General features: G+C 44.0%; 1 protein-coding gene across 1 annotated transcript; it reads right to left on the bottom strand.

The window, feature by feature from the left end:
• Positions 1-27,590, bottom strand: LOC144603801 (uncharacterized). Its single transcript, XM_078417509.1, has 17 exons — positions 27,262-27,590; positions 24,331-24,493; positions 22,985-23,134; positions 21,651-21,811; positions 19,703-19,873; positions 19,060-19,201; positions 18,777-18,964; positions 17,791-17,932; positions 16,714-16,887; positions 14,470-14,741; positions 10,248-10,410; positions 8,906-9,055; positions 7,571-7,731; positions 5,530-5,700; positions 4,887-5,028; positions 4,604-4,791; positions 1-285 (listed from the first exon to the last, which is right to left on the bottom strand). The coding sequence occupies exons 1-17, from the start codon at positions 27,460-27,462 to the stop codon at positions 16-18; spliced, it is 3,009 nt and encodes a 1,002-aa protein (XP_078273635.1). The 5' UTR covers positions 27,463-27,590; the 3' UTR covers positions 1-15.
• Positions 27,591-27,894: the final 304 nt, after the last annotated feature.

Below are 27,894 nucleotides of genomic sequence, written 5' to 3'. Positions count from 1 at the left end.
CAGTCAAAGGTAAGACTATACATGAATACAATCAAGCCGTTCACAGAGTGCAGATAAAGGGTACAGTAAAGAATAAAAAGTGTAAAGTCCGAAAGAATGTAAAATCTTCCAGCGTAGAGTGCAAACATGGAGAAACGCCTTACCCATGGAGAATGGAGCAAAAGCATCTCTCTTCACAAACTTCCCGTCAGCATCCAGAAAGTTGGAAGGGTTAAAGTCTCTTGGGTTTTCCCACTGAGTTTTATCGAAAAGCACCGAGGTCAGCAAGGGGATCACGGGAGTGTCCTTAAAATATAATTTATAATCGCTGTTGGTATTCTGTTTGTAAAGCATTGCTGAAAATACGTGCACAAGAATGATCAATCTTGGCAGCATTTCCACTCTTCTACCTCTGCCACACCTTCAATTTCCATCACTCTGCCATCCTCTTCACCCTCAGTGACATTAACCTCTGGAATTATTTCTCGAATCTTCCCGGTCTCTCAACCTCTCACTCCCCTTAAGGATCTTTCTTAAGACCACCGTCTTTTATCAAACTCGCCCCAATATCTCATTCATGGGCGCAGTGATAGAATTTTGGCAGGTAAAGTTCCAGAGACAGACCCTGGGATTTTTAACTACTTTTTTTTTCTATTTATAGGTCAGGTGGTATTACCCATCTCAAGATGGCCCTGACCTAAGGAAACAGCGAGGAGTCAACGAATATTGTGTGGAGATGTCCACACCAGGTATATATATGTCTGCACCAACAATAATTTTGACTAGTAAAACATCCTCTTCATTGCAGTGATAGACAATAGACAATAGACAATAGGTGCAGGAGTAGGCCATTCAGCCCTTCGAGCCAGCACCGCCATTCAATGCGATCATGGCTGATCACTCTCAATCAGTACCCCGTTCCTGCCTTCTCCCCATACCCCCTCACTCCGCTATCCTTAAGAGCTCTATCCAGTTCTCTCTTGAAAGCATCCAACGAACTGGCCTCCACTGCCTTCTGAGGCAGAGAATTCCACACCTTCACCACTCTCTGACTGAAAAGGTTCTTCCTCATCTCCGTTCTAAATGGCCTACCCCTTATTCTTAAACTGTGGCCCCTTGTTCTGGACTCCCCCAACATTGGGAACATGTTATCTGCCTCTAATGTGTCCAACCCCCTAATTATCTTATGTTTCAATAAGATCCCCCCTCATCCTTCTAAATTCCAGTGTATACAAGCCCAATCGCTCCAGCCTTTCAACATACGACAATCCCGACATTCCGGGAATTAACCTAGTGAACCTACGCTGCATGCCCTCCATAGCAAGAATATCCTTCCTCAAATTTGGAGACCAAAACTGCACAAAGTACTCCAGGTGCGGTCTCACCAGGGCCCGGTACAACTGTAGAAGGACCTCTTTGCTCCTATACTCAACTCCTCTTGTTACGAAGGCCAACATTCCATTGGCTTTCTTCACTGCCTGCTGTACCTGCATGCTTCCTTTCATTGACTGATGCACTAGGACACCCAGATCTCGTTGAACTCCCCCTCCTCCTAACTTGACACCATTCAGATAATAATCTGCCTTTCTATTCTTACTTCCAAAGTGAATAACCTCACACTTATCTACATTAAACTGCATCTGCCATGTATCCGCCCACTCACACAACCTGTCCAAGTCACCCTGCAGCCTTATTGCATCTTCCTCACAATTCACACTACCCCCCAACTTAGTATCATCTGCAAATTTGCTAATGGTACTTTTAATCCCTTCGTCTAAGTCATTAATGTATATCGTAAATAGCTGGGGTCCCAGCACCGAACCTTGCGGTACCCCACTGGTCACTGCCTGCCATTCCGAAAGGGACCCATTTATCCCCACTCTTTGCTTTCTGTCTGTCAACCAATTTTCTATCCATGTCAGTACCCTACCCCCAATACCATGTGCCCTAATTTTGCCCACTAATCTCCTATGTGGGACCTTGTCGAAGGCTTTCTGAAAGTCGAGGTACACCACATCCACTGACTCTCCCTTGTCAATTTTCCTAGTTACATCCTCAAAAAATTCCAGTAGATTTGTCAAGCATAATTTCCCCTTCGTAAATCCATGCTGACTCGGAATGATCCCGTTACTGCTATCCAAATGCTCAGCAATTTCGTCTTTTAGAATTGACTCCAGCATCTTCCCCACCACTGATGTCAGACTAACTGGTCTATAATTACCCGTTTTCTCTCTCCCTCCTTTCTTAAAAAGTGGGATAACATTTGCTATCCTCCAATCCACAGGAACTGATCCTGAATCTATAGAACATTGAAAAATGATCTCCAATGCTTCCACTATTTCTAGAGCCACCTCCTTAAGTACTCTGGGATGCAGACCATCAGGCCCTGGGGATTTATCAGCCTTCAGTCCCATCAGTCTACCCAAAACCATTTCCTGCCTAATGTGGATTTCCTTCAGTTCCTCCATCACCCTAGGTTCTCCGGCCCCTAGAACATTTGGGAGATTGTGTGTATCTTCCTCAGTGAAGACAGATCCAAAGTAACGGTTTAACTCGTCTGCCACTTCTTTGTTCCCCATAATAAATTCCCCTGCTTCTGTCTTCAAGGGACCCACATTTGCCTTGACTGTTTTTTTCCTCTTCACGTACCTAAAAAAACTTTTGCTATCCTCCTTTATATTATTGGCTAGTTTACCCTCGTACCTCATCTTTTCTCCCCGTATTGCCTTTTTAGTTAACTTTTGTTGCTCTTTAAAAGAGTCCCAATCCTCTGTCTTCCCACTCTTCTTTGATATGTTATACTTCCTCTCCTTAATTTTTATGCTGTCCCTGACTTCCCTTGTCAGCCACAGGTGTCTCTTACTCCCCTTAGAGTCTTTCCACCTCTTTGGAATAAATTGATCCTGCAACCTCTGCATTATTCCCAGGAATACCTGCCATTGCTGTTCTACCGTCTTCCCTGCTAGGGCCTCCTTCCAGTCAATTTTGGCCAGCTCCTGCCTCTACAAACTCTCTTTCCTGGGGTCCATTTCCAACCTGATTTTCCCAGTCTACCTGCATGTTGAAATCTCCCATAACCACCGTAGCATTACATTTTTGACACGCCAATTTTATCTCCTGATTCAAATTGCACCCTATGTCGAGGCTACTGTTTGGGGGCCTATAGATAACTCCCATTAGGGTCTTTTTACCCTTACAATTTCTCATTTCTATCCATACTGATTCAACATCTCCTGATTCTATGTCACCCCTTGCAAGGGAATGAATATCATTCCTTACCATCAGAGCAACCCCACCCCCTCTGCCCACCTGTCTGTCTTTTCTATACGTTGTGTACCCCTGAATATTCAGTTCCCAGCCCTGGTCCTCTTGTAACCATGTCTCAGTGATCCCTACAACATCATACTTGCCCATGACTAACTGAGCCTCAAGCTCATCCACTTTATTTTTTATACTACGCGCATTTAAGTACAACACTTTAACTTCTGTATTTACCTCCCCTCTCACATCGGTCACAATTGGCCCTGCCCTTAATTTCTTTTCCCCTCTAGAACTTCTGTTCCCATTCTTCCGAGAGTCTTTTGCAATTCCTCCTGTATTCCCTTTTACCTCATCTTCATATTCACAATTTGTTAACCCCTCCCCCCCACTACTTAGTTTAAAGCCACAGGTGTCACACTAGCAAACCTGCCTGCCAGAATGTTTGTCCCCCTGCTGTTAAGATGCAACCCGTCCCTTTTGTACAAGTCACCCCTAGCCCAGAAGAGATCCCAGTGGTCCAGAAATCTAAATCCCTGCTCTCTGCACCAGTCCCTCAGCCATAAATTCATACCCTCTATCTCTCTGTTCCTGGCCTCACCAGCACGAGGTACCGGTAGCAGTCCAGAGATAACCACCTTCGACGTCCTACTTCTCAGTGCACCCTTTTGCAAGTCTTGCTTACATCACCAATTAAATTGCCTGATTGTCCAATTTACCTGACTTCTCACTTAAATTAGCACTTACTTTTCTTCTCAGCCAACGGGCGTCCTTGCTCTGCTCCCGGACTTTTCAAATTGACTACTAGCTTCCTCTTGGCGCTCTTTTTAAACTGCCTGTTCAACTGTAATTAGCACTTACTTTTCTGCTCAGCCAACGGACGTCCTTGCTCTGCTCTCGGACTTTTCAAATTGACTACTAGCTTCCTCTTGGCGCTCTTTTTAAACTGCCTGTTCAACTGTAATTAGCACTTACTTTTCTGCTCAGCCAACGGGCGTCCTTGCTCTGCTACCGGACTTTTCAAATTGATCTTATGTTTTAACAAGTTATTACTTCAAGGAAAATTCAGTAAATAATCAAGACAGGAGTATACAGACAACAATTGGCATTTTAAGAGAGATAAATGTCCTACCAAGCTGAATTTTATCGGATGAACTCTGCTACAAAGGTTTCACCAGTGTACAAGTTGTCTATCCACTCACTCCATCAACTCTCTTTCAAAAGCAGTCGATACACCAGAGATGATGTTGTATAAAATTACACAAATAAATTTATGAGCCTAAGAAATCAACAATCCACTTGCTTCCTCCCTGGGGTAAATATCACAATATCAGGAGCCAATGAGCCACCCACTTCCTTTATCTACCTTTGGGATGAAATATCCTCGAAAGTTTACATCTGCTGTTGTTGAATGCAGGATGTTCATTGGGACAATGTTGCCAAATCTCTGGACTTCATGGATCACCGCGTTGGTGTAGGGCAAACTCGTCCGGTCTTCAGCTCTGGGCGACCGTTCTGACCCAATGATACCGATGATTTCCTCGTGAACTTTCTCTGGAAACCAAGGGCATCATTAAAGCACTGGGCGACAGGGCTAGAGCTGGGATTCACACACGGGACAAACAGTAATCAATCAGACCGCTCCTCACCCTGTACGTGGGGGTACTTCATCATCAGCAGCATGGCCCAACGAAGTGTGGTGGAAGTCGTCTCCATCCCAGCAGCAAACAGGTTGACTGTCGTGTAGAGCAGATTCTTTTCATGGAAATATGTGTTTGGATTACCTGACTCCTGCATTAGATTAACAGAGCAAAGACCCAGAAATTATTTTGGGAGCAAGAGTACACACCGGAAGCCCTTTGGCCCACTGAGTCCACGCTGACCATCATTCACCCGTTTACACCAGTTCTATGTTATCCCACGTTGACATCCACTCCCTACACCAGGAGCAATTTACAGAAGGCAAATAACCCACTTACCCGTGTGTCTTTGGGATGTGGGAGGAAAGTGGGGCATGCAGAGTAAACCAATGTGGTTTCAGGGAGAACATGTAAATTCCACACAGACTGCACCTGAAGTCAGGATCGAACCCGAGTCTCCAGCGTTGTGAGGCAGCGGCTCTACCGGTAATGCCACTGTACTGACCTATCCTGTCACCACCAGGTTCACTAAATGCTACAATTGACACCAAATCAATAATGTTCGAGCTCAGTTGAATAGCTCCAGCTCCTTTGAAGCAAACCCATTATACAAAATTTACCTCTTCTTAAAGGGGAGGTGTGGAGTCCATACCTGGTTCTGTTTTAACAAGTATGTATCAATGAAGCCCCTTGGGTTGTTTGCATCTAGTTTCTGATCATTTTCATTTATAAGGTTCTTGATGATTCCACAATTTGAACTATTATTTTGCAGCATTTTGTTGCGTGAGCCAAGAAATCTCAGGATAGGAAATGCATTGTAAATCTATAAAATAAAATCACGAGTATTAACATCAAAGCAAACAATTGGTAGCCAATACTTGAAATCTGGTAATAAAGGTATAAAATCTTTAAAATTTAGGAAATGTTCAAACATTGAGTGTGCTTGTTAAGTTTAGTTTGAGATACAGTGTGGAAACAGGCTCTTCGGGTCCACACTGAACAGCGAACCCCACACATTAACACTATCCTACACACACTAGGGGCAATTTACACTTACTGTATACCAAGTATACAAACCCAAGCCAATTAACCTACAAACCTGTACGTATTTGGAGTGTGGGAAGAAACCAAAGATTTCAGAGAAAACCCATGCGGTCAAACTCCATACAAACAACACCCGTTGTCGGGATCGAACCCGGGTCTCTAGTGCTGCAAGCGCTGGAAGGTAGCAACTCTACCACTGTGCCACCATGTGCCCCAAGTGCTAAGACTAATTATATATCTGGTATTTGTTTTTTATTGTCCTTGTTGTCCTCATCAGGAATATAATGTCTGAAAGCCCAGGTCCCATTGAGTCCCAAGCGACAAGTCCACCCAACCATCTCCCTCTGTCAAACCACAAGGTCGGGTCACAGTGAATGTTTATCAGCTGCTCTTCAGACAACATGTGACAAACAAGTTGGTGAGTCAGTCGGACAAGCATCTTTTTTTTTGTGTATTGAGGGACAGATACTTTGAGACCCCAATTAAATCAATGATGGAAGGCTGTTTATCGGACTGGAAAGCTGTGACTAGTGGTGTGCCCAAAGAGTAGGTGCTGGGCCCACTGTTGATTGTCATCTACATCAATGATTTGGATGAGAAGCTATAAGGCACATTTAGTAAGTTTGCAGATGGCACTGGAAGAGGTGGTAGAGAAGGTTATCAACAATTACAACAGGAACTTGATCAGCAGGTAAGTGGAGTTCAATTCAGGTAAGTGCTCGGTATTGCATTGTCGGATGTCATACCAGGGTAGTATTTTCACAAAGAATGCAAGGGCCCTGGGGAGTGTTGCAGAATGGAGGGACCAAGGGGTACCAGTACATAGTTCCCGATACTGGCAAAACAGGTAGACGGGGTGGTGAATAAGGCTATTGGAATGTCGTCTCTTCATCAGTAAGGGCATTGAGTATAGAGATTATGCAAGATATTGGTAAGGCCAATAGTGGAGAATTGTGTTCAGTTTTGGTGACACTGCGGTTAGAAAGATGCCTTTAATCTGTAAACTTTGCAGAAAAGTTACCAGGATGTCACCAGAACCCAAGGGACTGTGTTAAATGGAATGGTTATGCAGGCTAGGACATTATTTATAAGATCATAAATCATAAATAATAGGAGCAGATTTAGGCCATTGGGCCCATCAAGTCTACATCCCTCTTTTTGTATTCTAGCCCTCTTGAAATAAATGCTCTTGAAAAAAATATTCCTTGGAGCATTGAAGATTGAGAGGTGATCTTACAGTTCTTTAAAATCATGAGGGGCTTAGACGCAGAGACCAGGTGGGAGCTGCGATGCGGAGACCATGAGGGGTGAGCTCCAAGGTGGAGTCAGGGCGCGTCTGTATTTGCCACCTATGGGGTAACATTTTGACACAGATGATGGTACGTCTATAGAACAAGCTTCTGGAGGATGTAGTTGGTGCAGGTACTTTAACAATACGTAAAACGCATTCGTACAGGTTTGGAAATAGTAAAGGTTTTGAGTGATAAGAGTCCAATGCGGACAAATGGGACTTGCTTCGATAGGCATCTAGGTCAGGTTTGCCAAAGAGCTTGTTTTTGTGCTCTTTGACTCTATGACTCTTCTGGGGCCTCTTGCAAATGAGCATTTATTGGAAAATATCTGCAATCTCAGTGAAAGATAAGGTTTACCTGTATCGTAGGGGAACCGGCAAGTTGTATGTTTTCATTAATTCCTTTGACTAAAATGTTGAACCTTTCATCGTCGTAATCAAATCTATCACCAAAAACTATCGAGCAGATTATATTGGCCACTGCAGCGTTCAACTTGAAGGTTGGATTAAATTCTTGGCCTGAAGAAATACACATCATTCACGTTAGTGACAAACAGTGTAAACCAATTCACATTTATAAGTCATCCTGATCAGTCTCTTTTTACTGATGTCTGACACTTGACTTCAGTGGCAAGTTTTAAATGTTGCTTTTAATGCAGTAATTCTTCAAGGGCTAAGAGACATATCAAGAGTGCAGAACCCTGGTGGTTATGTTACCAGGGAAGTATTTGGAAGCATGGAGGTCTGTGCTAGAGAAATTAGTTCAAATCCCACAGGAGAATAGAAATTCAACTAGTTAATGAATCAGAAACAGATTACTGGAATCAGTAATGGGGATGATGAACTTATGAGATTGTTGTTAAAACAACTCATCCAGATCTGAGGCTAAATGCAAATTAGAGGAACAGCATCACATATTCCGCTTACAAGCCAGTGGTATGAATATTGAATACTCTAACTTGAAATAACCCCAGCATTCCCTCCCTCCATCCCTCCCCCACCCAAGTCACACCACCTTCGTGTTTTCACCCAGCAAACAGTTAACAATGGCCTGTTTCCTTTATCATTCATTTGTTCCATATCTCTCTACATCACCATCTATTTATCTTGTTTCCCTTTCCCCCCGAATCTCAGTCTGAAAAAGGATCTCAACCCTAAATGTCACCCATTCCTTCTCTCCAGAGAAGCTGCCTGTCCAGCTGAGTTACTCCAGCATTTTGTGTCTATCTTCTAGTTCATTGATGACCTTCACAGACAAAATTTGCCATCTTTTCCCAGTCCAGTTGATGTACAACTCCACATACTTGAATGTAGTTGACACTTAACTGTTTCCTCAGTTGAGGAGCAATAACAAGTGGACATTGCCATTGATGTCCACATATCTGAATGGAAATCAAACCATTTAATACATGCTAAAGTGGAGTCTTTAAATTCACTTGAGAGGCTGGAAAAAGAGCTGAAAAGCTGAAGCGAAAACAAGAAAAATTCTGGAAACACTCAACAGGTCAGGTAGCATCTTTGGAGAGTGTACCAGTGAGCAGGATTAACTAGGGGCAGAACTAACACAAAGTGATGAATTGAACAGTCATTTTCTTCAATAGGTATTTCTTGGATTCTTTATGAATCTTAAATTATAAATTATTAGAAGTAGGCAGAGGAGAGTTGATCAGTCTGCCTCCTGATTTAGATTCACCTTTGTGGGATTCAAACATTTTAATGAGGAAATGGGTTTCTTCAGTGGTTTTATCTTCGATAGATTTCCTGCCCATTCCAAAGTCGCGCAGAGTGGATACAGTGAACCTTCGCATCTGCTTCCAAGAGTCCCCATGACCAAAGATGATGCCTGCAATTAAATCCATCAGTGTGACATCTTGTCAAAGCAACTTGCAACCAAGGTAAAAGTGAGCCTCTCTTTTAAATGACAAAATTTTAAAAGAAAACAGTGGACCAAGAAGGAAAGAATTGTTTTAACGTCGTGCAGACCATAGAGCATAGAGGATAGAACAGTGCAGCACAGGAATAGACCCTTCGACCCACAGTGTCTGTGTCGAACATCATGCAAAATTAACATAACCACATCTACCTGTATCCCTCCATTCCCCGTCCGATCACGTGTCTGTCTGTCTGTCCCAAATGACACAATCATGTCTGCTACCATCACCATCCCACAATGCATTGCAGGCATCCACCTCTCTCTGTGTAAAAAAACTTGCCTTGCATTTCTCCTTTAAACCTTCTCTCCTTTAAAGTGATGCAGTCAACTTCCTGAACCTCGCAAATATTTCCTTTTACTTTTAATTCCAAGAAAGAGAATAGATTACGTAAATAGTGGGATTTTCAGGAATGTTCTGAGAGCCAGCAGAGACAGGCTGAATGATCTCATAGTTGAAAGAAAGATACTATACCTCCTCAGACTAAGTTACAGTCAGCCTGAGATTGTGTAACAAAAATAGTGAAAGTGAGAAAGATATTAGTTAAAATTGGAAAAGAGGGTGTTTAGTTTAGAGACACAGCATGGAAACAGGCCCTTCAGGCCACGGAGTCTGCGCCGACCAACGAACATCCTAGACACTATTTCTATGTGAGACCAGTTTTACATCCTACATACTCGGGCAATATTCAATTATCCCACAACCCTGAATGCCTTTGGAGTGTGAGAGGAAACCGGAGCACTCACAGCAAACCCACACGGTCACAGAGAGAACATACAAACTCCACAGACAGCACCCGGATATCTGGCGCTGTAAGGCAGCAACTCTACAGCTGCGCCATTTGCCACCCGGTGCTTTATTAGTTTGTGAAGCAGTCTTACATTAAATCACCAAGTGATTGGTTTCATGTATTATGTGATTAAATTCAGCACCGTTTGCTGACGATTGGTTACCAATCTCACTTAAAGAATAACGCGTTGGCCAAAGTCCTTTAAAGCTTTACACCTTAGCAAAATCAAGCATTCATCAAGACTCCAGTTAACTGAACCAAATGAGGATGAAACTAATTGTTAAAAGTTCAACAACAATGCAGATGAGAGTTACCATGACCCTTGGCCACTTCTTCAAATATTGGGATGTGAGCTCTTCCTCCAAACTCATCGGGATGGTTGATGAGAGCATCCTTCACGGTCTCGTATCCAGTCAAGACCACAGCCTTCATGGTTCCAAGCTTGATGCTGAAGATTGGGCCGTACTTCTCAGACAGCTTAAACAGGAGGAACAAGATCCCATGAACAATTAATAACTTTCTTTATTCTTTAAATGGATTAATTCATTGGATGTGGCCAACCCTATGATATATCGTCCATTCCTCATTAACCTCCAAATCTCCAGTCTGAAGCGGTGGAGTTGCTGCCTTACAGCCCCGGAGACCTGGGTTCGATCCTGACCACGGGTGCTATCTGTACAGAGTTTGCACGTTCGCCCCGTGACCGTTTGGTTTCCTCCAGGCGCTCCGGTCTCCATCCATATTCCAAAGACATGCGAGTTTGTAGGTTAATTGGCTTCTGCAAATTGCCCTTAGTGTGTAGCACAGGACTAGTGTACGGGTGATTGATGGTCAGCGCGGGCTTGGTGGGCCTGAAGGGCCTATTTCCACGCTGTATTTCTGAAATAAACTTAACATAAGAGTTGATGACGGTAATGCAGTGCAAGTGGTGTACGTGAATTCCCAGAAAACCTTTGACAATGTGACACGTGACTGGCTTATCAGCAACATTGAATCACGTGGTGCAAATCGATATGGTTGACAGTAGAATAGATAAATGGGGGGGGGGGGGTTCGTCGTAGACTGGAGGAAGGCAAATTCTGGTGTTCCCCAATGATTGGATTCGTAGCAATTTTGTTTTTTGATCCTTATTAATGCCTGGACTTGGAGGAACAAAGCACAATTTCTAAATGTGCCAGACATAATGACACAGAACTTTGTTCAGAGGGTTCATGTTCAAATGCGATGTGTGGCCAAGTGATTTTACAGAGAGTGGTGACTGCATGGACGCACTGCCAGGGTTGGTGGTGGAGACAGATACAACAGTGGCGTTTGCAGATAGGCACATAGATATACATTACATGTAGGCAGTGGAGTTTGGTTAACGGCATCATGTTCAGCACTGATATCGTGGGTTGAAGGACCTCTTCCTGTGCTATACATCTCTATATCAATACACTAAAACTCTCGTTTGTTTGTTTGTTTGTTCCTGAACTACAGCCAAAACGGTACACGATAGCGCGACAATTTTAGGTCCACCTTGCTGGAAGAAGTTTAATCGAAATCGGTGTTATATTTTAAAAGTTATTCACATTTTAAAGTTTAAATCTATCTCCCATGGAGGGAGGGGGTGGGGAGAGGGGTTGGGGAGAGGGGGGGTGGAGGGAGGGGTTAGACTCAGGGCCGTCTTAACGCATGGGCCTGATGGGCACTTGCCCGGGGGCCCCCGAGCATAGGGGCCCCATGCTGATCTGTGTATGTTAAGTGACTTGCAATAAATAAATACTACTTTAAAAATGTAGGTTCAATAAGTGCTTTTTTCGCAACATTTTCAGTCACTAAGTGCTTCTCACAGCGACCTGTAAGTGCTTTTCGCAACAATGTAGCACCCTAAGTCCATCGCTAAGTGCTTTTCGGTAGGTGCTTTTCGCCGGCACGACAGGGGGGGCGCTGGTAGGGAAAGGGTGGTGGTGGAGAGTAACGGTAAGGGCCCCAGTACACTGCTTTGCCCGGGGGCCCATAATGCTGTAAAAACGGCCCTGGTTAGACTTGGTCTCGTTTAAACTAAAAGGGAAATTGTCAAGCATTCAATAAGCAGCATTTCCATGTCATTTCTGTGAGTCCAGCCTGGAAAACGTTTCCCTGAGATGTCTCCAGTCTTGTGAAACTCTCACTATTTTTATTAATCTTATTATTTATTATTGCCAACTCTGTGCAAAGTTTGTTTGAGTGCTATCCAGACATATCACACGATACATGCATGCAATCAAGCCATACACAATATCACAGGGTGTGGACGGAGTACAATACCGCAGTCTATAGTGTTACAGCGTTATAGCGCAGTGTTACAGAGACATAGTCGAAGCACTGTGCACTGATACTTGCAGACTGAGTGGCTAAGGTGATCATAGGTGCCGGTAGAAACTGAAGGACATTGAAGAAACAAGGCACTGCAGATGCTGGTTTACATAAAAGATAGAGTCTGAAGGAGGGTCCCGATTCGAAATGTTCCCTGTCTATCTTCTCCAGAGATGCTGCCCGACCCGCTGAGACCCAGGTCGGATCGAAGTCTTTCTCGTTTGTGGTTGAGAAAGTGGGATAACAAAGAGCGAGTGTGGAGATAGACACAAAATGTTGGAGTAACTCAACGGGTCGGGCAGCGTCGCTGGAGAAAAGGAATAGGTGACGTTTCGAGTCGGAACCCTTCTTCAGACAGATGAAGGTTCCGACCTAAAACTTCACCTATTATTTTTCTCCAGAGATGCTGCCTGTCACGCTGAGTTACTCCAGCACTGTGTTTTTTTGTAAACGAGTGATTGATGTTTAAAGCGATACAGCATGGAAACAGGCCCTTCGGCCCAACGAGTCCATGTCGACGAACAATTACAAGAAACAGAGGCCAATGAACCTGCAATGTTTCTATTTCAAATTAAAGGAATTGAATCCTTGATTCAGGGCAGGGGAACAAAAAAAATTATATCTTCGATGTATAAATTATTACAAAAATCTAGTCCGAAGATAGGAATTCAAAAATCAAGACAAAGATGGGAAACAGATCTGAATCTGTTGATGAACCAAGTTGGGAAAGATTGTGTTTAGACAGTATGAAAAATACTATTAATGTGAGATATAGTTTAGTACAATATAATTTCTTACATCAATTATATTTAACTCAGAAAAAATTAAACAATTTAAAACCAAATTTATCTGAAATTTGTTTTACATGCAACCAAGATGTGGGTACTTTTTTACACTCCACATGGGCATTTATTGGGAGATATTAAAGGAATATCATATCATATCATATATATACAGCCGGAAACAGCGCTGCATTCGCTGTAAAGCAGCAATATTACCAAGGTTAATTTTAGATAAATATCAGGAAAGATTTCTCAAAATAGCAATAGCAAAAAAATGTGTAGCGGTGACTTGGAAAGATCACAATGAAATAAGAATTGAAAGATGGTACGCAGAAATGTGTAGTTGTATCCCATTAGAAAAAGCTACTTATAATCTGTGAAATAGATATGATTTCTTTTTGAAAGTTTGGAACCCATTCATTTTAAAACTAGGATTAAGAATTGGAAATATATAAATTTAGGATTGTTTTGATACACTTAATAAGAAATTAATAAGAAATTAGCCGGAAGTGTTTCCTTCTTGACTCCAGGTTTCTTTCTTTCTTTCTTTCCTTCTTTCCTTCCCTCTCTCTTTCCTTCTCTCTCTCTTTCCTTCTCTCTCTCTTTCCTTCTCTCTCTCTTTCCTCTCTCTCTCTTTCTTTCTCTTTCTTTCTCTCTCTCTCTCTTTTTCTCTCTCTCTCTCTCTTTCTCTCTCTCTCTTTCTCTCTCTCTTCCTTTCTCTCTCTCTCTTTCTTTCTTTCTCTCTCTCTTTCTTTCTCTCTCTTTCTTTCTCTCTCTCTTTCTTTCTCTCTCTTTCTTTCTCTCTCTCTCTTTCTTTCTCTCTCTCTTTCTTTCTTTCTTTCTTTCTCTCTCTCTCTCTTTCTTTCTCTCTCTCTCTCTCTTTCTTTCTGTCTTTCTTTCTGTCTTTCTTTCTCTCTCTCTTTCCCTTTTTTCTAACTGGGGGTGGTGGGGAAGGCGGTTGTGGGTGGGGAGATAATACAGAACAATACATGTATAATTGAATTTATAATGTAGGTATCATTGGGTACTATGAGTTGTAACATGTATGTGCTTTGTTAAAATTTAAATAAAAAATAAAATTTAAAAAAAAGAAACAGAGGTCAATGAACCTGCAAACACGCGGGACGTGCGAGAACAGCGGGGTCGCAGTGAGAACTTGCAAACTGGGTCAAACCATCGCACCTGGGTCTCTGGCGCTGTCTCCCCGCTGTTCCACCATATCGGACAAGAGCGGGTAACATCTGATTACAAGGAGTGAGTGCTGGAAGTTGTGTAGCTGAGCTCAGGAGTGCTGTGATTTCAGGGGCGGTGAATCTGAGCGGCAGCGACATAGAGACAGCGATGCCTCTGCCAAGCGCTGGGTGCAAGTGGGGAACACAACGACTATCCATTGCTGCCTCCTCCCGCTCCCTCTTACCTCCATGAGACTCTCGTGGGGCTTCTTCAGATCCAGGAGGTGCAGGTGCCCGATGATGGGCAGAGGAGGGGGTCCCGGGGGGAGGTTGAGCGCTCCAGGGCACTTCGAGCCGCGGCGAAAGTAAAGGAGGAGCGAGAGGGAGAGGGCGCCGAGGATCAGTAAAGTGGCTGCGTCCAGCGGGAAGGCGCTGCCCAACGCCATCTCTGGGCTCCCCTTGACTTCCCACTCCTGCCAGCGACCGCCCCAGAGCAGGGTCCCGGGCCGCAGTCTCTCTCAGCTTCAGCCCCACTCGCGTCTGTTTAAACCCTCCTCCTGAAACCTGACAGTTAAAGGAGTCAGCGGGGGGGCGGCCACCAGAGAGGAGCCGCCTCTTGGCTGCGGATTCAGTAAAGTGGTGCCAGGGCAAATAACGTTGGTGGCGTCTCAGGGTGTGTACGTCTCCGTCTGAGTGAAAGGCAAAGCAGGCAAACGTCAGGAAGCTTGGCTGACCAGGGAAGTTGTGACGTTGGACAAAAACAAGAATGGTGCATGGGGCAGGTTTCTGCAGCTGGGGTCAAGTGCAGTCTTGGAGGAGTTCATCAGAAGGGCAAAAAGGGGCCAGGATACAGCTCTTGGGGGAAGCATTAAGGACAATCCCAAAAGATTTTATTAATACATAAGGGGGAAAGGTAACTCGAGAGAGAGTGAGACCTCTCAGGAATCAACGCGGTCACCTCTGTATGGAGCCACAGGAGATCGGCAAGGTCCTCAATGAGTATTTCCCCTCTGTATTGACCATGGGGCAGGTTTCTGCAGCTGGGGTCAAGTGCAGTCTTGGAGGAGTTTCGGGAACTACGGAGTAAACCGAAACAAGAGATCAGAAGGGCAAAAAGGGGCCAGGATATAGCTCTGTGGGGAAGGATTAAGGACAATCACAAAAGATTTTATAAACACATCAGGGAGAAAAGAGAGAGAGTGTGGGACCTCTGAGGAGTCAAAGTGGTCACCTCTTTGTGGAGCCACAATAGATGGGCAAGGTCCTCAATTAGTATTTCTCCTCTGTATTTACCGAGGAGAAAAACAGTAGGACGGAGGAACTTGGGGCTGTCAATGAAAGTGTATATCCGAAGGCATTGCGGGAAACTCGAGAGGAAATTGCAGGAGCCCTTGTTGAAATTTACGAGTCGTCCTTAAATATAAGAGAGGAGCAGAAAGACTGGAGGGTGGCAAATGTTGTGCCTCTTTTCAAGAAGGGCTGCAGGGAAAATGCTGGGAACGATAGGCTGGCTCCATGGAAGGAAGCAGAGGGTGATGGTGGAAGGTTGCTTCTCGGACTGGAAGACTGTGACTAGTGGTGTGCCTCAGGTTTCGGTGCTGGGTCCTTTACTGTTTGTCATCTACATCAATGATTTGGATGAGAACATACAAGGCAAGATTAGCAAGTTTGCTGATCATACTAAAGTGAGTGGTTTTGCATATAGTGAAGATTGTTGTGAAAGATTGCAGCAGGATCTGGATCGACTGGCCAGGTGGGAAAAAGCTTTTGAAAGGCAAATGGAGACAAAGTGCCATATTCCAAAGAAGAAAACCAATTTCTACATAAAGATGTTATCCCACAGATTTCCCTTGAATCATTTGTCCAACATTTTTAGATTGTCACACCTTGAACCATCTGCGAAGATGAACAGCTTCTTGCCACAAATTATCACAAGAAAAAAAAGTCACAGCATTTATGTTAATTTCAGACTGAGGAAGAATTTAAAATCGTTGAAGGCAACAGGTTATACAAATAAAAGCAGGTTACATAATTCTGACAATATTTGTGAAATTGTTTCATATTGAAAGGCATGTTTATATTCATGAACATGTTCATCTTGCTAAATTGAGTGCAGGTTGAAAGTTAAAGAGCTGATATCACAGATTATCATTTATATTGATCACAAAATATCATCAAAAAGATTGAAGGAATGTTAGTTTCCAAACTTTTGGTGAATGGACTGTAAGATTCGGAAGGGCAAATGTCAGGTGGCTGACTACATCATCCACTAAGTTCTGGAGTTTCACCGTTCATGGTGTGTCCCAGTTTACGGGACTTGAAGGCTCGTTTCCATTGAAGTCATGGAGGCACCATTGATTGCTCCGCTAGATTCAGCCCCATGACAAATGTAACATTCCACAACAAAAACACACACGCACATTCTTTGAAATGTTTCTGAGAATAATGTAAAGGGGTAAAACTGAAGCAAAGGATGTGTTGACATCAGCGACAAACAGCGCACACATTTTGGTACTTCGGGAATGATGTGAAGCCCACACCAGATACAAGCTCCAGATTGTTCACATTCGGGGGAACTTGAAACCGGAACTTCTGTATCAGAGTGGTAAAGAACAGGAAGAGCTCCACCCTGGCCAGGGTTTCTCCAGCACAGGCCCTGCGTCCTGCAAAGGCACAAAGATGTCAACGTAGCCCCACAAAAACAACGTTTGATTGATTGATTTAAAGATACAGCATGGAAACAGATCATTGGCCCACTGACTTCACGCTAACTATTGATGACACCGGTTCTATATTATCCCATCCGCTCCCTGCACACTAGGGGCAATTTTACAGTGGCCATTTAACCTGCAAACCGCGTGTCTCTGGGATGTGGGAAGAAACCGAAGGATCCGGAGGAAAACAATTAAAAAGAAGAAGGGTCCCTACCTGAAATGTCAGCAGTCCATTCCATCCACAAATGCTGCCTGACCCACCAATTTCCCATGTTTTAGGTTAAGATTTAATAAGAATCTCAACCGCAACTTTTTAACCCAAAGGGTGCTGGGTAGATGGAACGAGCTGCCAGAAAAGGTAGTTGAGGCAGGAACTACAACAACATTTAAAAGACATTTAAATAGGTACATGGATAGGAAATGTTTTGTGGGATATGGGCCAAATGTGTGCAAATGGGACTAGATGCGGCATCTGGGTTGGCATGGACAGGTTGGGCTGTTTCCTGGGCCTGTTTCCATGTTGTATGATTCTATGACTCTATTTCCATCATCCTCCGATCTTTATTTTACTCAGGCAAATGACTTGCCATAAATATTGCATTTCCGTCCATCAGTTAAGCTTAGGGCCGGGGGAAATTTAGTTTAGATTTTCATTGTCATATGTACCGAGGTACAGTGAAAAGCTTTTGTTTGCTTCCTATCCAGTCAAAGGTAAGACTATACATGAATACAATCAAGCCGTTCACAGAGTGCAGATAAAGGATAAAGGGTACAGTAAAGAATAAAAAGTGTAAAGTCCAAAAGGATGTAAAATCTTCCAGCGTAGAGTGTAAACATGGAGAAACGCCTTACCCATGGAGAATGGAGCAAAAGCATCTCTCTTCACAAACTTCCCGTCAGCATCCAGAAAGTTGGAAGGGTTAAAGTCTCTTGGGTTTTCCCACTGAGTTTTATCGAAAAGCACCGATGTCAGCAAGGGGATCACGGGAGTGTCCTGAAAATATAATTTATAATCGCTGTTGGTATTCTGTTTGTAAAGCATTGCTGAAAATACGTGCACAAGAATTAACAATCTTGGCAGCATTTCCACTCTTCTACCTCTGCCACACCTTCAATTTCCATCACTCTGCCAACCTCTTCACCCTCAGTGACATTAACCTCTGGAATTATTTCTCGAAACTTCCCTGTCTTTCTACCTCTCACGCCCCTTAAGGATCTTTCTTAAGACCTCCGTCTTTTATTAAACTTGCCCCAATATCTCATTCGGGGTGCAGTGATAACATTTTGGCAGGTAAAGTTCCAGAGACAGGCCCTGGGATTTTTAACTACTTTTTTTTCTATTTATAGGTCAGGTGGTAATGCCCATCTCTAGATGCCCCTGACCTAAGGAAACAGCGAGGAGTCAACGAATATTGTGTGGAGATGTCCACACCAGGTATATGTCTGCACCAACAATAATTTTGACTAGTAAAACATCCTCTTCATTGCAGTAATAATGTGATCTTATGTTTTAACAAGTTATTACTTCAAGGAAAATTCAGTAAATAAACAAGACAGGAGTATACAGACAACAATTGGCATTTTGAGAGAGATAAATGTCCTACCAAGCTGAATGTTTTCAGATGAACTCTGCTATAAAGGTTTCACCAGTGTACAAGTTGTCTATCCACTCACTCCATCAACTCTCTTTCAAAAGCAGTCGATACACCAGAGATGATGTTATATAAAATTACACAAATACATTTATGTGCCTAGGATATCAACAATCCACTTGTTCCCTCCCTGGAGTAAATATCACAATATCAGGAGCCAATGAGCCACCCACTTCTTTTATCTACCTTTGGGATGAAATATCCTCGAAAGTTTACATCTGCTGTTGTTGAATGCAGGATGTTCATTGGGACAATGTTGCCAAATCTCTGGACTTCATGGATCACCGCGTTGGTGTAGGGCAAACTCGTCCGGTCTTCAGCTCTGGGCGACCGTTCTGACCCAATGATACTGATGATTTCCTCGTGAACTTTCTCTGGAAACCAAGGGCATCGTTAAAGCACTGGGCGGCAGGGCTAGAGCTGGGATTCATACACGGGACACACAGTAATCAATCAGACCGCTCCTCACCCTGTACGTGGGGGTACTTCATCATCAGCAGCATGGCCCAACGAAGTGTGGTGGAAGTCGTCTCCATCCCAGCAGCAAACAGGTTGGCTGTCGTGTAGAGCAGATTCTTTTCATGGAAATATGTGTTTGGATTACCTGACTCCTGCAATAGATTAACAGAGCAAAGACCCAGAAATTACTTTGGGACCAAGAGTACACACCGGAAGCCCTTTGGCCCACTGAGTCCACGCTGACCATCATTCACCCGTTTACACCAGTTCTATGTTATCCCACGTTGACATCCACTCCCAACACCAGGAGCAATTTACAGAAGGCAAATAACCCACTTACCCGTGTGTCTTTGGGATGTGGGAGGAAAGTGGGGCATGCAGAGTAAACCAATGTGGTTTCAGGGAGAACATGTAAATTCCACACAGACTGCACCCGAGGTCAGGATCGAACCCGAGTCTCCAGCGTTGTGAGGCAGCGGCTCTACCGGTAATGTCACTGTACTGACCTATCCTGTCACCACCAGGTTCACTAAATGCTACAATTGACACCAAATCAATAATGTTCGAGCTCAGTTGAATAGCTCCAGCTCCTTTGAAGCAAACCCATTATACAAAATCTACCTCTTCCTTAAGGGGAGGTGTGGAGTCCATACCTGGTGCTGTTTTAACAAGTATGTATCAATGAAGCCCCTTGGGTTGTTTGCATCTAGTTTCTGATCATTTTCATTTATAAGGTTCTTGATGATTCCACAATTTGAACTATTATTTTGCAGCATTTTGTTGCGCGAGCCAAAAAATCTCAGGATAGGAAATGCGTTGTAAATCTATAAAATAAAATCATGAGTATTAACATCAAAGCAAACAATTGGTAGCCAATACCTGAAATCTGGTAATAAAGGTATAAAATCTTTAAAATTTAGGAATTATTCAAACATTGAGTGTGCTTGTTATGTTTAGTTTGAGATACAGTGTGGAAACAGGCTCTTCGGGTCCACACTGAACAGCGAACCCCACACATTAACACCATCCTACACACACAGATTTCAGAGAAAGCCCGTGCGGTCAAACTCCATACAAACAACACCCGTGGTCGGGATCGAACCCGGGTCTCTAGTGCTGCAAGTGCTGGAAGGTAGCAACTCTACCACTGTGCCACCATGTGCCCTAAGTGCTAAGACTAATTATATATCTGGTATTTGTTTTTTATTGTCCTTGTTGTCCTTATCAGGAATAAAATGTCTGAAAGCCCACGTCCCATTGAGTCCCAAGCGACAAGTCCACCCAACCATCTCCCTCTGTCAAACCACAAGGTCGGGTCACAGTGAATGTTTATCAGCTGCTCTTCAGACAACATGTGACAAACAAGTTGGTGAGTCAGTCGGACAAGCATCTTTTTTTTGTGTATTGAGGGACAGATACTTTGAGACCCCAATTAAATCAATGATGGAAGGCTGTTTATCGGACTGGAAAGCTGTGACTAGTGGTGTGCCCAAAGAGTAGGTGCTGGGCCCACTGTTGATTGTCATCTACATCAATGATTTGGATGAGAAGCTCTAAGGCACATTTAGTAAGTTTGCAGATGGCACTGGAAGAAGTGGTAGAGAAGGTTATCAACAATTACAGCAGGAACTTGATCAGCAGGTAAGTGGAGTTCAATTCAGATAAGTGCTCGGTATTGCATTGTCGGATGTCATACCAGGGTAGTATTTTCACAAAGAATGCAAGGGCCCTGGGGAGTGTTGCAGAATGGAGGGACCAAGGGGTACCAGTACATAGTTCCCGATACTGGCAAAACAGGTAGACGGGGTGGTGAATAAGGCTATTGGAATGTCGTCTCTTCATCAGTAAGGGCATTGAGTATAGAGATCATACAAGATATTGGTGAGGCCAATAGTGGAGAATTGTGTTCAGTTTTGGTGACCCTGCGGTTAGAAAGATGCCTTTAATCTGGAAACCTTGCAGAAAAGTTACCAGGATGTTACCAGAACCCAAGGAACTGTGTTAAATGGAGTGGTTATGCAGGCTAGGACATTATTCATAAGATCATAAATCATAAGTAATAGGAGCAGATTTAGGCCATTGGGCCCATCAAGTCTACATCCCTCTTTTTGTATTCTAGCCCTCTTGAAATAAATGCTCTTGGAAAAAATATTCCTTGGAGCATTGAAGATTGAGAGGTGATCTTACAGAGTTGTTTAAAATCATGAGGGGCTTAGACGCAGAGACCAGATGGGAGCTGCGATGCGGAGACCATGAGGGGTGATCTCCAAGGTGGAGTCAGGGCGCGTCTGTATTTGCCACCTATGGGGTAACATTTTGACACAGATGGTGGTATGTCTATAGAACAAGCTTCTGGAGGATGTAGTTGGCGCAGGTACTTTAACAATAAGTAAAACGCATTCGTACAGGTTTGGAAATAGTAAAGGTTTTGAGTGATAAGAGTCCAATGCGGACAAATGGGACTTGCTTCGATAGGCATCTAGGTCAGGTTTGCCAAAGAGCTTGTTTTTGTGCTCTTTGACTCTATGACTCTTCTGGGGCCTCTTGCAAATGAGCATTTATTGGAAAATATTTGCAATCTCAGTGAAAGATAAGGTTTACCTGTATCGTAGGGGAACCGGCAAGTTGTATGTTTTCATTAATTCCTTTGACTAAAATGTTGAACCTTTCATCGTCGTAATCAAATCTGTCACCAAAAACTATCGAGCAGATTATATTGGCCACTGCAGCGTTCAACTTGAAGGTTGGATTAAATTCTTGGCCTGAAGAAATACACATCATTCACGTTAGTGACAAACAGTGTAAACCAATTCACATTTATAAGGCATCCTGATCAGTCTCTTTTTACTGATGTCTGACACTTGACTTCAGTGGCAAGTTTTAAATGTTGCTTTTAATGCAGTAATTCTTCAAGGGCTAAGAGACATATCAAGAGGGCAGAACCCTGGTGGTTATGTTACCAGGGAAGTATTTGGAAGCATGGAGGTCTGTGCCAGAGAAATGAGTTCAAATCCCACAGGAGAATAGAAATTCAACTAGTTAATAAATCAGAAACAGATTACTGGAATCAGTAATGGGGATGATGAACTTATGAGATTGTTGTTAAAACAACTCATCTAGATCTGAGGCTAAATGCAAATTAGAGGAACAGCATCGCATATTCCGCTTACAAGCCAGTGGTATGAATATTGAATACTCTAACTTGAAATAACCCCAGCATTCCCTCTCTCCATCCCTCCCCCACCCAAGTCACACCACCTTCGCGTTTTCACCCAGCAAACAGTTAACAATGGCCTGTTTCCTTTATCATTCATTTGTTCCATATCTCTCTACATCACCATCTATTTATCTTGTTTCCCCTTCCTCCCGAATCTCAGTCTGAAGAAGGATCTCAACCCTAAATGTCACCCATTCCTTCTCTCCAGAGAAGCTGCCTGTCCAGCTGAGTTACTCCAGCATTTTGTGTCTATCTTCTAGTTCACTGATGACCTTCACAGACAAAATTTGCCATCTTTTCCCAGTCCAGTTGATGTACAACTCCACATTCTTGAATGTAGTTGACACTTAACTGTTTCCTCAGTTGAGGAGCAACAACAAGTGGACATTGCCATTAATGTTCACATATCTGAATGGAAATCAAACCATTTAATACATGCTAAAGTGGAGTCTTTGAATTCACTTGAGAGGTGGGAAAAAGAGCTGAAAAGCTGAAGCAAAAATAAGAAAAATTCTGGAAACACTCAACAGGTCAGGTAGCATCTTTGGAGAGTGTACCAGTGAGCAGTATTAACTAGGGGCAGAACTAACACAAAGTGATGAATTTAATGGTCATTTTCTTGAATAGGTATTTCTTGGATTTTTTATGAATCTTAAATTATAAATTATTAGAAGTAGGTAGAGGAGAGTTGATCATTCTGCTCCTGATTTAGATTCACCTTTGTGGGACTCAAACATTTTAATGAGGAAATGGGTTTCTTCAGTGATTTTATCTTCGATACTTTTCCTGCCCATTCCAAAGTCGCGCAGAGTGGATACAGTGAACCTTCGCATCTGCTTCCAAGATTCCCCATGACCAAAGATGATGCCTGCAATTAGATCCATCAGTGTGACATCTTGTCAAAGCAACTTGCAACCAAGGTAAAAGTGAGCCTCTCTTTTAAATGACAAAATGTTAATAGAAAACAGTGGACAAAGAAGGAAATAATTATTTAACGTCGTGCAGACCATAGAGCATAGAGGATAGAACAGTGCAGCACAGGAATAGTCCCTTCGACCCACAGTGTCTGTGTCGAACATGATACCAAATTAACATAACCACATCTACCTGTATCCCTCCATTCCCCGTCCGATCACGTGTCTGTCTGTCTGTCCCAAATGACACAATCATGTCTGCTACCATCACCATCCCACAATGCATTGCAGGCATCCACCTCTCTCTGTGTAAAAAAACTTGCCTTGCATTTCTCCTTTAAACCTTCTCTCCTTTAAAGTGATGCAGTCAACTTCCTGAACCTCACAAATATTTCCTTTTACTTTTAATAGCCAAGAAAGAGAATAGATTACGTAAATAGTGGGATTTTCAGGAATGTTCTGAGAGCCAGCAGAGACAGGCTGAATGATCTCATAGTTGAAAGAAAGATACTATACCTCCTCAGACTAAGTTACAGTCAGCCTGAGATTGTGTAACAAAAATAGTGAAAGTGAGAAAGATAAATTAGTTAAAATTGGAAAAGAGGGTGTTTAGTTTAGAGACACAGCATGGAAACAGGCCCTTCAGGCCACGGAGTCTGCGCCGACCAACAAACACCCCAGACACTATTTCTATGTGAGACCAGTTTTACATCCTACATACTCGGGCAATATTCAATTATCCCACAACCCTGAATGCCTTTGGAGTGTGAGAGGAAACCGGTGCACTCACAGCAAACCCACACGGTCACAGAGAGAGCATACAAACTCCACACAGACAGCACCCGGATATCTGGCGCTGTGAGGCAGCAACTCTACAGCTGCGCCATTTGCCACCCGGTGCTTTATTAGTTTGTGAAGCAGTCTTACATTAAATCACCAAGTGATTGGTTTCATGCATTATGTGATTAAATTCAACACCGTTTCCTGACGATTGGTTACCAATCTCACTTAAACAATAACGCGTTGGCCAAAGTCCTTTAAAGCTTTACACCTTAGCAAAATCAAGCATTCATCAAGACTCCAGATAACTGAACCAAATGAGGATGAAACTAATTGTTAAAAGTTCAACAGAAATGAAGATGAGAGTTACCATGACCCTTGACCAGGTCATCAAATATTGGGACGTGAGCTCTTCCTCCAAACTCATCGGGATGGTTGATGAGAGCATCCTTCACGGTCTCGTATCCAGTCAAGACCACAGCTTTCATGGTTCCAAGCTTGATGCTGAAGATTGGGCCGTACTTTTCAGACAGCTTAAACAGGAGGAACAAGATCCCATGAACAATTAATAACTTTCTTTATTCTTTAAATGGATTAATTCAATGGATGTGGCCAACTCTTTGATATATCGTCCATTCCTCATTAACCTCCAAATCTCCAGTCTGAAGCGGTGGAGTTGCTGCCTTACAGCCCCGGAGACCTGGGTTCGATCCTGACCACGGGTGCTATCTGTACAGAGTTTGCACGATCGCCCCGTGACCATTTGGTTTCCTCCAGGCGCTCCGGTCTCCTTCCATATTCCAAAGACATGCGAGTTTGTAGGTTAATTGGCTTCTGCAAATTGCCCTTAGTGTGTCGCACAGGACTAGTGTACGGGTGATTGATGGTCAGCGCGGGCTCGGTGGGCCGAAGGGCCTATTTCCACGCTGTATTTCTGAAATAAACTTAACATAAGAGTTGATGACGGTAATGCAATGCAAGTGGTGTACGTGTATTCCCAGAAAACCTTTGACAATGTGACACGTGACTGGCTTATCAGCAACATTGAATCACGTGGTGCAAATCGATATGGTTGACAGTAGAATAGATAAATGGGCTGGGGTGTGGGGGTGGGGGTGTTAGTTTTTGGTCAGCGGTTGTTCGTCAGACTGGAGGAAGGCAAATTCTGGTGTTCCCCAGTGAGTAGATTCGTAGCAATTTTGCTTTTTGATCCTTATTAATGCCTGGACCTGGAGGAACAAAGCACAATTTCTAAATGTTCCAGGCAGAATGACACAGAACTTTGTTCAGAGGGTTCATGTTCAAATGAGATGTGTGCCCAAGTGATTTTACAGAGAGTGGTGACTGCATGGACGAATTGCCAGGGTTGGTGGTGGAGACAGATACAACAGTGGCGTTTCAGATAGGTTAAACTTGGTCTAGTTTAAACTAAAAGGGAAATTGTCAAGCTTATTCAATAAGCAGCATTTCCATGTCATTTCTGAGAGTCTGGCCTGGAAAACGTTTCCCTGAGACACATCTCCAGTCTTGTGAAACTCTCAATGTACACGACAGAGCGACAATTTTAGGTCCACCTTGCTCACCCCTTTGGTGCTAATGGAAGAAGTTTCATCGAAATCGGTGTTATATTTTTTAAGTTATTCACATTTTAAAGTTTAAATCTATCTCCTAGGGAAGGAGGGGTGGGGAGAGGGAGGGAGGGAGGGAGGAGGAGGGGGGGGGGGTAAACTTGGTCTAGTTTAAACTAAAAGGGAAATTGTCAAGCTTATTCAATAAGCGGCATTTCCATGTCATTTCTGAGAGTCTAGCCTGGAAAACGTTTCCCTGGGACACATCTCCAGTCTTGTGAAACTCTCAATTTTTTTATTAATCTTATTATTTATTATTGCCAACTCTGTGGAAAGTTTGTTTGCGTGCTATCCAGACATATCACTTCATACATGCGTACAGTCACGCCATACACAATACCACGGGGTGTGGACGAAGTACAATACCGCAGTCTATAGTGTTACAGCGTTATAGCGCAGTGTTACAGAGACATAGTCGAGGCACTGTGCACCGGGACATTCTGGTAAATTGTAAAAACACTGATACTTGCAGACTGAGTGGCTAAGGTGATCATAGGTGCCGGTAGAAACTGAAGGACATTGAAGAAACAAGGCACTGCAGATGCTGGTTTACATAAAAGATAGAGTCTGAAGGAGGGTCCTGATTCGAAATGTTCCCTGTCTATCTTCTCCAGAGATGCTGCCCGACCCGCTGGGACCCAGGTCGGATCGAGGTCTTTCTCGTTTGTGGTTGAGAAAGTGGGATAACAAAGAGCGAGTGTGAAGATAGACACAAAATGCTGGAGTAACTCAACGGGTCAGGCAGCGTCGCTGGAGAAAAGGAATAGGTGACGTTTCGAGTCGGAACCCTTCTTCAAACAGATGAAGGTTCCGACCTAAAACTTCACCTATTATTTTTCTCCAGAGATGCTGCCTGTCACGCTGAGTTACTCCAGCACTGTGTTTTTTAAAAAAACGAGTGATTGATGTTTAAAGCGATACAGCATGGAAACAGGCCCTTCGGCCCAACGAGTCCATGTCGACGAACAATTACAAGAAACAGAGGCCAATGAACCTGCAAACACGCGGGACGTGCGAGAACAGCGAGGTCGCAGTGAGAACTTGCAAAGTGGGTCAAACCAGGGCCGTCTTAACGCATGGGCCTGATGGGCACTTGCCCGGGGCCCCACGAGCATAGGGGCCCATGCTGATCTGTGTATGTTAAGTGTCTGGCAATAAATAAATACTACTTTAAAAATGTAGGTTCAATAAGTGCTTTTTTCGCAACATTTTCGGTCCCTAAGTGCTTCTCACAGCGATCTGTAAGTGCTTTTCGCAACAATGTAGCACCCTGTCCATCGCTAAGTGCTTTTCGGTAAGTGCTCTTCGCCGGCACGACAGGGAGGGGGGGGCTGGTAGGGAAAGGGGGGTGGGGAGAGTAACGGTAGGGGCCCCAGTCCACTGCTTTGCCCGGGGGCCCATAATGCTGTAAAAACGGCCCTGGGTCAAACCATCGCACCTGGGTCTCTGGCGCTGTCTCCCCGCTGTGCCACCATATCGGACAAGAGCGGGTAACATCTGATTACAAGGAGTGAGTGCTGGAAGTTGTGTAGCTGAGCTCAGGAGTGCTGTGATTCCAGGGGCGGTGAATCTGAGCGGCAGCGACATAGAGACAGCGATGCCTCTGCCAAGCGCTGGGTGCAAGTGGGTAACACAACGACCCCATATTGCTGCCTCCTCCCGCTCCCTCTTACCTCCATGAGACTCTCGTGGGGCTTCTTCAGATCCAGGAGGTGCAGGTGCCCGATGATGGGCAGAGGAGGGGGTCCCGGGGGGAGGTTGAGCGCTCCAGGGCACTTCGAGCCGCGGCGAAAGTAAAGGAGGAGCGAGAGGGAGAGGGCGCCGAGGATCAGTAAAGTGGCTGCGTCCAGCGGGAAGGCGCTGCCCAACGCCATCTCTGGGCTCCCCTTGACTTCCCACTCCTGCCAGCGACCGCCCCAGAGCAGGGTCCCGGGCCGCAGTCTCTCTCAGCTTCAGCCCCACTCGCGTCTGTTTAAACCCTCCTCCTGAAACCTGACAGTTAAAGGTGTCAGCGGGGGGGGCGGCGACCAGAGAGGAGCCGCCTCTTGGCTGCGGATTCAGTAAAGTGCTTCCAGGGCAACTAACGTTGGTGGCAAGTGGGAGGGAGCCGCACTCACCTGTCCCCGGACACTTACTCAGTGTGACCGTGAAACCAAAGCACTAAACCCCGGCAACGTTCAACAGGTGACACATTGTCTTTCTATATTTGTTTTCAAGTTTCATTTTGACACTCCAATGTGACAACTAAAGTATCCACTGTTCCCAGGACACACACAGTGCTGGAGTAACTCGGCGGGTCAGGCAGC

Source organism: Rhinoraja longicauda, chromosome 21 (genome assembly GCF_053455715.1).
Source record: "Rhinoraja longicauda isolate Sanriku21f chromosome 21, sRhiLon1.1, whole genome shotgun sequence".
NCBI classification, from domain to species: Eukaryota; Metazoa; Chordata; class Chondrichthyes; order Rajiformes; family Arhynchobatidae; genus Rhinoraja; species Rhinoraja longicauda.
The sequence above is the reverse complement of the archived record's forward strand: the minus strand, read 5'-3'. Positions and strand labels throughout refer to the sequence as shown.